At 30.5% G+C, this 14,991-nt stretch overlaps 1 protein-coding gene across 1 annotated transcript in view; it reads left to right on the top strand.

Moving 5' to 3' along the window:
* LOC121130410 (two pore potassium channel protein sup-9-like) overlaps positions 1-14,991 on the top strand; it is a 79,926-nt gene that overhangs the window by 17,604 nt on the left and 47,331 nt on the right. The window contains 1 exon segment of the mRNA XM_040726167.2: positions 8,339-8,652. Within this exon segment, the coding sequence (XP_040582101.1) occupies positions 8,526-8,652 (127 nt within the window). The 5' untranslated portion in view covers positions 8,339-8,525.

Below are 14,991 nucleotides of genomic sequence, written 5' to 3'. Positions count from 1 at the left end.
CCCTCGCCCATTCCGCCCTTTTTTACCATTCGACAGTCCTAATGAATGATAGCTAGAACGTATAATAATTCGTTCTTGTCTCCCATCTCCTTATTTATGATTTTATTATGGTTTTATTTATGGTTTATTATGATATAACTTTAGTAACTCAATTGACGTAGTTAGTAGTAACGACGTAAATTCAGCTGTCTTAGTTTCTACAAAATACCTGTCCTATGAGTTATGACTGACAAATATTATTAGGACCGTACCAATAGGATTGCACCTAATAAGATATTCTTCTACTTTACTCAGAAGTAATATGTTGAAAATCATTCCTCCTATTTTTAACTGTATGGTTTAACCATAGAGAAAGAAGTACATAGATGCGAGAATGTATATTTATTGGTAGTTTAGCATATCAAGGCAGTAGTGGATTAAAACCTTCAGTCTTAGAGAATAAACTATTATTTTCAAAGTCAGCTAAAGGGAAAAACTTGATTATTCAACTTCTTAATAGGTGATTCGATTTGAATATACTGTTACAAATTATTAAGTTCATATTCTGTATTTGTTCTCTAATGGCAGTTTTATACTTTTACCAAAATCATAAAAACATTGTACTACTTATGTTTGTTCCAATTTGGACAAGGCTTCTTCAACTGTACATAGTTTCCATATGTTTCCTAGAGATCCAGGTAAAGCTTAGATTGAATTATAACTCATAACACCCAATTCAATTTCAAGTTTTGTTTTCTTTTATAATAATAGTCAATGGAGATTTGAGATGAATGGATAAAAGCTGTTTGTCAAAAAGAGTTCATGCCGTTTTGCATTATGCTCTGATCACTTTGCTTGAGGACCAATAAACAGCAAAGAAAACAGTAAAAAGCTAAAGAAAATGAAAATACAGCACTTTTACTAGTAAATTTAATTCTATTTCTCATCAGATTTAGCTATATGGAAGTCAAAGAAATTAAATTAATGCAATACGAGGTGACTGAAACTAATTATAGATATAAAATTACTAAGAAAGAAACGTCAATCATAATGTCATGACTTTCTTTTTGGGATGATGATTATTTCTTAAATTTTTGGGATTGAGGAGAAATCAAAAATATTTTTTTACTGTTCTTGGAAAACTTCTCGTTCAACTTTTTTGGAAAACTAATAATTCAATTGCAACAATCTTTTATAGTAAGATAAGTGGGTTGAACTCCATGAAGAATTGCAGATCGGACAATGATCCACCTGGCAAAAGGCGAAAAAAGGAATTGTCCTAATAAACTCTTGAATAAATAGTAGATACCTTTTAAATACTTAATTATTATTATTAAAATATTTGGATGAATAAATATATAAACCTTTCATTATAGTTGTTTGCTTGATCCTTTCAGTTCCATACTCTTTCTAAATAAAACTTGTGTTATTCATTTACATAAATACGCCAGTTGTTGCTAAGATATAACAAAAGTGGAGAAGATAATGATGTTATTCTTGACTTAATACAAATAAACCCTTTGATTACAAAAAATTTTTTTTAAAGAACAATCCTTTGTTAGAATGTTTTAGAATCCTGTGCTATAGTCGAATCCATTTTTTCCGAGTTTAAGATATTTTAAAGATTCCAAGGCCACTCTAAGTTACCATGCCTTCGTGTATTCCTGCTATTTTGTCCAAGTTGAGTCTGATTAATAATATAGTATCCAACTCAATTTCATCAATTTCAAACCACGAAAACCTATTGTAAATTTCTGTTTTAATAGTTTTTATTATGAATTATCTCTTTATTTACTTAATATACTTACAAATATCTATTTACATACGAATTGACCTATTTCAATGAATATAATATATCATTCTTATCATACCAGCCGCATAAATATTCCTAGATGTCTATAGCGCATACTTTTTTATGAGTCGAAGTTATCATGCTTCTGAGTCCAATTCCATATGCTTCGAGATAAGTCCAAGTTATGCTTTTAACCTAAAACACCACCAAATCCCATATAAGTCCAATAAAATTGATATATATATATTATTACAAATAAAATGTGACATCATTTCTTTGAATGTGCCCCACCTCTAAGCTGGAGTATATTACTCAACCTTTTGCGTACCTTGTCGCCTTTATGTACTCCTTTCTCTATGGTGTTAACTCAAAGAACGAAACACCGTGAATTTGAATTGATTTTTCTAATTAAAAATACTTTTTGTAATTTTAAGATTCTAAAAGATCATCTATTGATATATACTTCCATTCTACACACTCCTCTATGAAGTTCTTGTATTTATTCAATTTAAAGTCAGCCTCAATAAGTCCATGATCATAAACAGCTACTGCAAGAATACCCTGATTTAATTAGGATAGTTATAACCTCATTACTGATTTCATTAAGACTTGCTAAGGACTTTGCGTTCTGGTGACATCCTTGTCCGAAATTCTGATAAAAAACTAATTAATCTTAATTAAATAATCCAACAAAATCTCTGAATTATTATTTTTATTAATAATTTTCTTCTCACCCGACTTTGTAATGAATACCATTGTTATTATTTACATATGTGACAGAATTGGTATGGTGATTTGTCGTGCTATACATAATTATCAAACCTATGACAACACTTCGTTTGAATATGCACCCAATGGCTTTTAAAATCATGCAAAAGATGAAAGTGGAATCAAATCCAGCTTCTAAACATTTCAAACTTTATGAGTCCCTAGATGTCCATAGTACATAACTTTTCTGAGTTCAAATCCGCATGCTCTGAGATGAGTCCAAGTGGTGCTTCTAACCTAAAACGCCACCGATTTCCATAAAAGTCCAATAAAATTAATATATATTATTAAAAATAAACTGTGACATCATTTCTCTGAACGTACCCCACATTTAGGCTGGAGCTATTTCATTCAATTAAAAAAAAATACCACGGAGTGTGAATTTACAGTTACTTACACTGTTTTATGATTGTGTATAATTATGTTTTGGTTCTTATACCTGAGAAAAATGATCATTTGTAATTGTTCTGGTCTTCCCTACTATTATATAAATAAAAATATTTTTTGCAAGTTCATTATAGCTTTTTTGAAAAAAGAAAAATATTAACAGATGAATAAAGTATGAATCTAATCAAGTTAATATTTAGTTGTTTTTTTTCTCCTTTTTGTTTTCAATCATCAAATTGAGTTAGAGTAAGTACACACTAGATTAAATAGATCCTAAAACCACCTCATGCATTTGATCTTGTTGATCTTTATGTTTCAACTATTCTTTTTTTTAGAAAAAGCTTTTCAATTGATCAATAATTTTTCTACCTTACTTTCACGCGTAAATAAGCACAAATAGCAGAAATCCCGGCGAGCATATCTTGGGCGTCCTCAAAGGGCGAGCTGAAGGGGTAGCACCCTTCCAATTAAGGAATTCTTGCTTTTTACTATCTTTAATATATTTAAATTGAATATTTGAATGATTTTTTGAAAAAAAAAAAAAAAATTGAAATTTAATTTATTTTTTCAAAATTTTCTTTCAAAAAATGTAATTTCTCAATTTTTTCCAAAAATGTAATTTTTTGTGGACAGCTGTAGATTTTTGAAATTTAATTTCTTGTCAAAAACTGTGGATCTTTGAATTTTAGAATAGTTTTGGATTTTTGTAATTTAAAAAAAAATTATAATTTTGGGAAATTTTTTTCTTCAATAAATTTAATATTCAAAATTTTATTTTTGAAATGTTTTTCCTAAAATTTTAATTTTCAAACGTCATGAGATCTATGCTTATCTCCCTTAATTCTTCAAATTGCCAGGTTTACCATATTTATTTTCGTTTTTTTAACATGCCCAAAATGCTACCTACTAAAATAATCATCAACGGATATGTGTTCCCTTTTTCTTTTCGTTTTTAATATTAGAGGGTTGCTTGGCCTTGGGTACATCCAGAAATCCCTCTAGAAGAACAAAGATTCGTACCGTACAAATAGATGGGACCCCAAAAACTGCTTCCCGTGGTCCTGGAAGAGCTTCATCAGGGCCCTACAGCACTTCATTCACTCATCCTTGCTGGCCCGAGTAAAAGAATGGGATAACCACACGCTGATGAGTTTTCGAAGTGGAGATTATCAGTCAGGATTCTTAAATTACAACTTTTTAGAGCTTTAAAGTCCAACCTTGGATCTCTCCAGCCCACCAAAAGAGAGTTGCAAGACTAAGAAATACATCAGGGTTAACGGTAGAAAGGTGAGCCACTGTTTTGCCCAGTTTGTAACCTATCAAAAAGTACAAGCGAAAATTATGAGTCTCCATGTTCAGCAATGAATTGAGAAACATGTGCAAATGTGGTATGTATGCATTAGCTATATAGTCTCTGAATAACCATGGAGTGGACATAAAATTCATGAGAAAATCGATCCTGGTGGAATTTGTAGCTCACTCTTCTCCTTTCCCTTCAAATGAACCTGTCTCAATGATTTCAGAACATGCTTATATGATGCGTTGGGCTTTAGCCACACACTCTTTTTGCTGCATTGTTACTGCTTAGATCAAGTGGCCAAAATATTAGGAAGTTTCATTTCAAGATTACATAGTTTTCAAGTGTACATATTACTTAGAATAAATAAATAATTTTTTAGCAACAAATATTTTACTTAGAATTGATAATTATGATGTGCAAAAATATAAATTATAAAGAAAAGTTTTTTTGTTGCTTTTTAACAAGTTTAATTAACTATTTCTCCTTTATTTACAAATTTAATTAACCAACAATACATATTATTGATTGAACAAAGAATAAAAGTCCTTATTCAACCATTTGACTACTTTGGAAGATAAATCAACTACATTTTTAATGTATTCAAGAATAATTAATGGGTGAGAGCGTACAATTGTTAAATTAATATAGTTCGGTACTAGGGTTTGCACTAGGCAGAGTTATAAAGTGTGGTCGAAAAGATACCCATTGTCAAATTCTCAGTGTTACTCACTGTTTTTCATGAGCACACGTAGTCACTCAATACATAGATGTTCTCTCCACAAGGATGAAAGAGTAATAATAACAGTTTGAGAAAAAAATAATAATATAACGATATGAGTAGTGTTGTATCGCTCCTTATTTAAGAACGAGGATCGTGGTCCAGTCCAGTCCAGTCCCATTTTCCGGTCCTTATATAAAGTAAATTTGATCCCTCGTGAAGTCAATGTGTGTGTTTTTCCTTTTCTTAATTATTCCGTCAAATAATAAAATAAATTATATAACTATGTAACAATATGATATGTTCATATTTTATTGTATTATTATTAAAAAAATAATATTTTTTGTAAGATATGTGCAATTCCCTTGATGTCATATATCTTATTTGTCTAAATAAACCATCGATATTTTTATACAAAATTCAAAGGCCAGTCCTAAGACTGGACTTGAACGGATAAAAAATGACAGACACAACCCTGTATAACTGATAAGGAAGGCAGTACTTTATTCTCCTGAGATCTACTTGGCTGAGCTTAAGTTAAACACGCTCAGTACTACATGCAAAGTACCTGTTATTTTGGTCTAATGTTCCTTTAATTGGTTAGATGGAGTTGCACTGATTAAGTATAAGTAAACATTATAGTATTACATTTACTCCATCTGACCTAGAAATCTTTTGGTGAAATCCATATACAGAAAGTATATTTCTTTCTCTAGAAATCGCCTGGGCGCGAACGTACATTGAATTCAAGAAAACAGCTTCTCCCGAGGGTGTTGCCCATGAATGTATTAATATCACTAAATTTTTATTTTTATTTGATCAAAAATATGAATATGATATACACAAGGGATCACTATATACAGCGTATCATGTTAATACTCTCGATATTACATGCAAAACGCCTGAGGGATTTCATTAATATGACTACATTGTTATTTCTTACATTGAAAATATGAATATGATATACACAAGGGAGCACTATATACAGTGCATCCTGCATACTATATCGACGCTACATGCAAAACACCTGAGGGATTTCATTAATAAGAACACATTGACTTTTGTTAGATCAAAATATGTATATAAGTATACTATATTTACATTCAAACATACAAATAAACCAATTCAAATATCATTGTTTACTCTTAAATTGAATAAATGTTATTTTTTTAATTCAATTAGGATTTTTTTTCTGGAAAAGAACATATGCTTCCCTCAATGCATTCATATTGTATCAACTCACTCAATAATCAAACTCAAATTCCATCTCATGGTCATATAATGAAATTCTATAATTCTCTTAATTGAACATCATACTTTTAGATGAAAGGAAGCAATACCCAGGAGTAAAACTTTGTTTAATTAATTATAAGATATCATTGAATGATACGGGAGACTAGTCAGTTACAACACGGAACTGTTGCAAGAGTTCCTTTTTAAGGAAAGCTCTGGTCATAAAATTTACATCACAACTAAATAATTTAACATAAAATGTTGTGAACTCAAAATCAATATTTTTTATCAACTTTTCTTTTAAATAAAAATGCTTTTTGAGGGTTAAAATTAGTTTATTTTTAGGATCTTTAGTTTTTGTTTGCTATCAGTTACTATATATTTTATCAAAATTCAAAACTCACTCAGTTCGAAGAAAATTGAGATATCTTAACACTCAGTATAAAGTACTCGGCTTTACCCGGAGTTATTCGGAATAATCAAATAACCAAACGTTGTTTAAAAAATATAGAAAATAAATAACAAAGAAATCATCAGTGATACTCACTCTTTTTCATGAGCACACTCACACTTAGTTACTCCATCCCAAATATTCTCTCTTTGAAAATGTAAGAAAGAACTTGAGAAAAATAAACTCATATGACTGATGAGTGGTAATATAAATCCATTGTTTTTTTTTTTGCTAGCACGTATTTTTGGAATTGGTAATCTAAAGAATGAATTTTCTTTTCCTGTGCAAGTCTCATTATTTTTAATTACTGAGCAGTGTTTTCATCTATATTCAATAGCTGGTTAAATATTCGTGTGTGATCATAAAAGACAAAGTGGTTTTATAATTGTAAGTCCTTGTTGGACTCAGACTAGAATTTGACGTGAGTAATTCTTGAAAATATCTTTGTTTATTTCCTTCTCTCCTTCCTCCCTTGTCACAGCTGATTGTAGCTGATCAAATGAAACGTCATGCCCATTATTATTTCTCTCCTTCAAAACGTTGCTCAAATGGTCAGGGTTACCATATTGATTTTCGGTTTCTTTTTGTCTACAATGCCCACTGCACAAAGGATATTTATGACTACTGATGAGCCAGGGAGGAATTCAGTCTCTAGAGCACTATATGGGTGTATCTAAGTGCAATAAATACGCCCGATGCTACTTGTAAGATGCATACGAGATTTATTTAATATGGCTACATTCTTACTTGTTACATCAAAACATCTATATGAATATTATATATTTCCATTCAAACATCCAAGCATAAATTTATACATTCAGGCGCATTTTTGTTTTATTAATATGGATAAATTACACTTCAGATTAAGTTTATTTTAAAGTCGGAAGTGGTGCTGATGTGAAGTGGTCATTGAGAGGGAGATTAACAGATTTATAATACTAATCAGTGATCTATAATACAAATCTTATTATATCTTAATCCCTATTGGCGCATTGAAATTTAATAATTCAATATAATAAAAAATATGGTTGTTTAATATTCAAAAAATAATATTTAGTGAATTTTTTTTTTAAATTTTAACTCAAATTCGATATTTTTCAACTATTGTAATCGTCCCCTGCTATATAAATTAATTTCAAAAATCCATAGCTATTAACAAAAAATAATTTTTTTTAGAATAACACTTTTTTTGGTTCAAAATTTCAAAAATCTATAGCTGTTCACAAAATCACATAAATGATATTTTTCGAAAAACACCCCCAGGATTATATTTTGAGGGGGGCTTGTTATTTGTAATTTTTATTGAAAATTTGGACACATACAGATACAGGATGATTAAAAACTTTTTTTTTAACGAACCCGGTATATGTATTGTTGGGCTTAAATTTTCGTCGGGTTTCAGGGCGTCCGCAGGATTATATTTTGAGGGGGCTTGTTTTTTTGGAATGTTTTTGAAAAAAAAGTAGCTAAAATGGGTTGTCACAATCAGATAATGATAAATTAATATTTGAAAGGTCATACATGAGTCACATATGAGTATATTAAATCAAATAAAGTTTTAAATTGAAGTTAAAATTCTTGAGTATCTGTGCTGATCAAACGAATTTGAATAAAAAAGTTTTATTTTTCTCTTTCTTGATTTTGGTTCAACACTGTTTTTATGCTGACGTACCACATCTACGTAGACTAATTTTTTTTTTCTTCTTTCAGGAACAAAGGCAAAGTAAAACAGCTCTTCCCTTCTCTGGATCCCACATCGCCACAGAGGAAGGAATAGAAAAAAATGCATCCAGTTCTTTTTTCAGTATTCACCAAAGTGGTTTCATTCAGTGGGGACTATGCGGAGAAATCTTCCAGGAGTGATGTCTCCCTCAATTTCATCCCCTAGGTCCCTAATATGAAGAAGCAAAACGTCCGGACTCTAAGTCTTATCGTCTGTACATTCACTTATCTCCTAATTGGGGCTGCCATTTTTGACTCCATTGAATCGGAAGAGGAACAAAAACAAAAGGAAGCGCTAGAGAGTAAGATAATATTTAAAAAAAAAACTCATTTATTACATATTGGCGGGAGTACATAACAAAGCTGAAAGTTATTATTTGTCGACAAGAGAAAAACTTTGCTTTATTAATATAGATATGTTTCCATTTTTTCTTTCCTTTCTTGATTCAAAAAGCTGAGCTTTAGCTACAATCAATCGTTGCTAGATTGTTATTTCTTAGATCAAGTAGCCACGTAGTTCTTACCATGAGGTTAAAAAAAGGTAATTTTGAATTTCCTGCCCTTTTTTTAGCTTAGTATATCTTATTCATTATTGGTAACATTTGAAAATTTCTTTAGAATAACAAACACAAAAACAGTTCACACGGCTGATTGCACCCATACTTCCTTCCATATCAGACTTGTATAGTCAAGCTCAAGGGCCCAATCAGGCACTAGTATTTTATGTGATAATAATCACTCAAGACACGCCTCCTTGATGCTTAACAATACATAAATGACAAAATATTATTCTAGGGTAGAAAGATTGATTGTAGAAGTTTCCTAACATAAAAATTCCCAGTTATTACATATCACTCCAAAATCTTGTCAGTTAATAATATTTGTACTTTTTAAATAGACACATAATATTGTCCTCCTCTATTTAATGTTCAAATGTCATCAGCGGACATGCTCTATCTCATACTTACCATATAAAACAAAAATTTTAATATGTACTTACATAATTAAAGAAAAATAAATATTTTTGTTCAAAAACAAATTGTTTTATTGCCTGGTAGAGAAAGGAAGTCAGAGTGTCGCACACTGTGTAGGATTTTTATCCTTGTCATTTTACAGATTATACAATTATGAACGCACCCTTTTGATAAATTTTATAAAGTAATTTGATATACATATACCTTTGAGTACATGTATATTTTGATAAAACATAATGTTTACCTCTTTATTTTGAAACAGTCTAATATCCCCCCTCAAAAAATAAATGAAGGTATACACTCGAAAAATGATTTTTGTATAAAATGTAAACAAACAATAGACCCCCACACTTTATCTTCTGTTAATTGCAGCATTGACAGCATTAAGAACTTTGCAATTTGAGGAAAAAAGAAGAAAAAAACAAAAAAAACACAACATTCTTGCTCAATTCTCTAGAGGCATCAAATTGTGTAACAAATGATCTTACACGTTGACATGAATTTTGTATATATTCCGAGCATAGATTTGATTATCTTTCTAGTCTATATTTATTATTTATATCTATATTATACTTTTTTCTTGTCTGGTTTGTAACTTTCTCTTCCTGCACAAAGTATTATTCAGTTAAGAACAATTGAAACACTTAACATGGCCAAGTTTAAGGCTGTTTTGCTGTGTTACCGATTGGTCCATTAAAATCTGAACACTTTGAATTTAAAATTTAACAACATATAATTTATTAATTAACAATATAATTCGACAAAATTTGAACTATAAGTAAATGTATGTCTGAGCTACCTTAATCATTAATGTAGCAGCCCTTAGTAGCAATGATGGGTTCCAGGTGGGGGGAGGAGGCTTGACACCTGCTGCAGATGTAGTCATTTGCCATTACACCCCAGTGCTGACGGACAGTGGCTTTAAGGGTCTTGATGTTTGGATAAAAAAAAAAAAGTGCTGAAAAGAACTCAAAAGACACATTCGAAAAAGTTGTGCCACGGAGAGGATGTGTTTCTCTCATTGCTGGTATCAAAAGTAGCCTCTCCACCCTCAACAAGGATTTTTCCACTCTCTTTTTTGATAGCTGTCTGGACAGTCTGGTGTAAAACTAAGAGATCCCTTGCATAGGCCCTCATGGACTTGAGGAGATTGACCTAGATTGTTTTTCTTTATTTCTTACGTGTCAATTGTAATCTTTTTGACATAACTCTTCTTCTTTCCAACGTTTTAAACTTACTGACGGCGTAAACGGTGTTTCTGGAGGGAGACACCCAACTGCTTAGAGTCTGAAAATGTAAATTCGTCTAACACATTCAAGTGTCATTTTCACGAATTGTATGTAAGCTAGAGTACTAAGTTTTTTTTTTTTTGTAACTAATTGCTTCTGCTGTAATGTTACAGAATATGAATTAATTTCATACTTTCTACTTTCATTAATTATTGAATTACTAAGTGGTCAGATTTCAATGGACCACACAGTACAGGTCATTTTAGTTTTTTGTGTTCAAAGTGGATATTTTTAAGCCTATTTCTGTGGTCCCAAATATCATGCAATAAGTCAAAAATTATACTTTTAATATTCGGTTTATCGGTTTAAAAATAATGGGCACCTTGTTCATTATAATTTAAGAGGACTAAGATGTGTTCAATGATTTGAACCCAGCTGAACTGTTTTGCGTGTAGCATTGATCATGTATACAAGGTGCACTATATATAAGTCTCCCTGACTTGAATTAAATACATAATCTTAATTTGTATGTAGTCATAGTAATTAAATATTGCTGGTGTTTTGTATGTATCATGGAGCGTGTTTAGCTAAGGCTCAGCCGGGTAGCGCTCTGAAGACTAAAGTATTATATGGCTCATCTATAATCATGTCATATAATTTTTTATATCAAGCCATTATTATTATTCTTTCATTCTTGAAGCGAGAATCATCTAAGTATTGAGTAACTATGTAAAAAGGCTAAGTAACTCTGAATATTTCTTGGTTAATTATCTTCCACATTTTTTAGCCAAAGTTTGTTTGTTCAATGAAACCTTGCAGAGGTTTAGTTCAACTCATATTTAAAAAGATAAAAAAATGGAGGTTTTCTTGGGATCTATCATTATTATTAAGCAAAATTAATATCTTTGTCGATGCCGAAAAACTCTAAATTTCTAAAAAAGATATATCCATCAACATTTTAATTCGGCTCAGATTAAATAGATTTCTTTCTTGTGTGGAATAGATACTACTTGAAGAAATATAAAAGAAATACATAATAACTTTCAAAACCTTGGCGTTAGACGGGTTTATGGTGTTTCGATCCATGTGAATTAATATAATTATAACTGTAATTAACTGTTATTTTTCTCTATGTTTTGACGATCTCTATTCAATAATTATTTATCATTTAATGACTTGTTTTTCCATACAAGATTAAAATTGCTACCCAAAAAAACAAATATCTTTTAACTCCATCTGAAACAATTGAACCTTTATGACCCCAATAATTAGGTTAAATGTAGTCAATAAAAGAGCTTATATGGAATGATAGTGTAGCTTTATGTATTATACAACCTCCATATTTGACTCTTATGCTGTAAACTAGCTATATATATTATGTTTTTTCTTTCATCACATAAAAAAACATCACAATTTTAAACTACATATTTAAAACGAAAGGCATTTGAATTTTATATTTTGTTGTATTACTTTGTATGTCAACTTTTTGGTATTGCTTTTAAGACAAAATGAGAGGTTTAATCAAATATGTAGTTGGAGTAAACTAAAAAATCCTCCTTTCTGAAGTAAAATTTCATTTCATGGAATGTCGTAGCTCTATAGACAATGTACTCGAGAGATATTATTCTCTTGTATTTAATGTGAGAAGGTTCTTGCACCGGTAATTCCTAGAGAAGGAAGTGTATTTCTTGTATGAGTGTGTTCTAAAAAGTTTCCAGCCTCAACGTGAAGATAGCAGCACTCATAAATAAAAGCTAGTCAAATATATCTAGCATGTGTTAACAGTTACTCATCAAAGTTGTAGCCATTTTGGACTCGAATTCGTTCAGTAAGTTGATGTGAGTGTTTATGTGAATATGGACAAAACCGAGTATAAGCTTGTAATGAAATATTTCTTCTTAAAAGAGCAACCTTGCAAAAAAATTCAAAATATAATAGATGCATAAATACTTTTTGTCTTCAAATTTGACGCATCTATGTCAATCCAACTCGAATTAATTGAGCCAAAAACAAAAAGTGTCTTTTGAACAGTTATTTTCCATAGAAAAATTCCGAGTACTGTTTGGACGTGCTACAGAGATGGGAGCATCGTTGGAAGAAGTGTGTAGAATATTCAAAGGAGACTATGTTGAATATTAAAATACAAATTAGAAAAAATGTATTGTATCTTATACCAAAAATCAACATGGTAACCTGGACAATTTAAAGAATGTTTACGAGAATATCAGCTACAATCAGCTGCGACAAGGAAAGAGAGAGATAAGGAAATAAAAAATACATTGTCAAGAATTATTCCCCCAAATCTACTCTTAGTCCAATAACTCCGCTAAAAATCCTCAGGGTTACGCTCCGTTATTTATGAGTAAACACGAATGTTCTATCAGGTTTTTAATATAATTGAATCTATTTAGGGCGAAAGTTCATAACTGAACTCATGAGAGTTATAAGTGTAAGCCCGTGTAGGAATAGGAGGAGAAGAATTGAGGTTCGATATCGAAGTAATTCTAGCCTATATGCATTTGCTATGTAATAAGTGGGATTTGTATTTATTTGCTTCCTCTCAGGGAGGTTTGCTACTAATTAATAAAACGTCAAGAAAGCTTAAAAATTATCCTACAAAAAAGAAAAAAAAATGTCAGGGCTATCATAGAGATTCAAATAATTGGATCAATTTGTATGTATACTAAAAAAAAACCCGTAAATTAACGTGGTCACTGTAACAAGTTTTTTGTATGGAGAGCAGCGTAGCTGTCATGGCGTTTCATTATATTAGCGTATCTAGCAAAGACATTGGCAGGACTTTGTCGATACTCAATTCAACTCCGAGTCCAACGATGACTTAACCTTATAACTCCTATGAAAATCCTAAGAGTTCCTATTTGTCTTCCACGAACTAGCGATTACTTCATACTTATAGGCTTTCCTCAACGTTACCTTGCTAACACAAACGTAAATAATGTATTTTGTGAGGGTTCTATTATATACAAATCCGACTCTTTAATTTGGCTACTTTTTCTACAGATATTTCAAAAGGACTTATTACTTATTTTTTCTCTGTGAAAATAAAAGACTAATGATAACTGCTTTGGTAAATAAAGCAGTTATACGAAAGCAATTAAAAAAAGAGCACGATGTTAAAATTTTTTTTACCTTTGGTTATTTTTTTTTACATATCGGCAAGTCATACTTTTTAGAATTCAGTCCATTAATGTGCACCTCCCTAAATATGTGCCATTGATAAGTCCTGTATAAAGATAATCAAAATCATATTTAATATGCAAAGAAAAACTACAGCTTCAAGATTAGTATTTTAAAAAAATATGAAAAATGGCTTTGCGAGTAAATGTGTATTAATTTTTTTTTTTTTGAATAATGTACATACTTTGAATTTTCTATTTAGAGAAAAGAGATAGGGAAATAATTCATTGTATTGAGATAAGAAAGCTTTGTTTATTTTGCCATAGTTTTTAAATGTTATTTTTTTAAATAGAAATGAAGTTTTATTTACTATGCAAAGTATTTATATTGTTTGTAAAGTTTTTATTTATCTTTTTTGATTATATTCTTCTTTACACACCTTCTTTTTTTATTTTAAAGAAACAGATATAGGAACAATTTTTTTTGATGGATTTTTTTCCCCGAGGATTTTGGGAAAATTTGAGTTACAAGTATAACAAAAGTTTTTTTTATTTCAAGAAATAAAAAATAATGCCAAATGTTATTAAACATGTCTCTAATCACTTTTTTGTGGGGCTTGAGCCACTTTAAAGTTTTTGAAGCCTCTTCTCCAACCAAAAAATAAAAGAAGATTTTTTTCAAATTACATCTTATATACAGGGTTGATCATAACTTGTGGTACACATTTTTTTTTTCAATTTTTCAAATGTCAAATTTAAACGTGATGTTTGTTTTTTTGACAAAATTATCAAAAAATAGTGCTCGGTACAAATTTTATTGAATATATGAGCTCTAAGCTCTAATAATTCTCTCATTACGAGACCAAATCCTTTGCAGCCTTGACCATATAGTCAGACTTGATTTTGATCCACTCCTTCTTGAAGGAAGCCTCTAGAGTTGTGGTTCGTAACCTTATTGGAGATACTGAACCCTGAAAGCTTCATCAGTCCATTCAACGAATCCCTTCGTGATTGGCTAAAATAAAATATGATTTCTTCAGAAGATAGTTATATATTTTATTAGTACACAAAATGAACAATACATCAGTTGTAAAGAAAAAACACAGTGTTCCAATAAAAAATCAACAAAACATAAATTCCACAAAGAAAAAAAAAACTAAATGAATATTTGCTGTACATCAATGTGTCTCTGTTCAGAGATAAGATGTCTTGTTGGCCTCCTCCGTGATTATGCACAAATGTCATTCCGGATTGAAAATAATATGGAATCCAAAATTAACTTACAATAAAATATATCTTAT

The sequence above is a fragment of the Lepeophtheirus salmonis genome, chromosome Z (assembly GCF_016086655.4).
Source record: "Lepeophtheirus salmonis chromosome Z, UVic_Lsal_1.4, whole genome shotgun sequence".
NCBI classification, from domain to species: domain Eukaryota; kingdom Metazoa; phylum Arthropoda; class Copepoda; order Siphonostomatoida; family Caligidae; genus Lepeophtheirus; species Lepeophtheirus salmonis.
The sequence above is the reverse complement of the archived record's forward strand: the minus strand, read 5'-3'. Positions and strand labels throughout refer to the sequence as shown.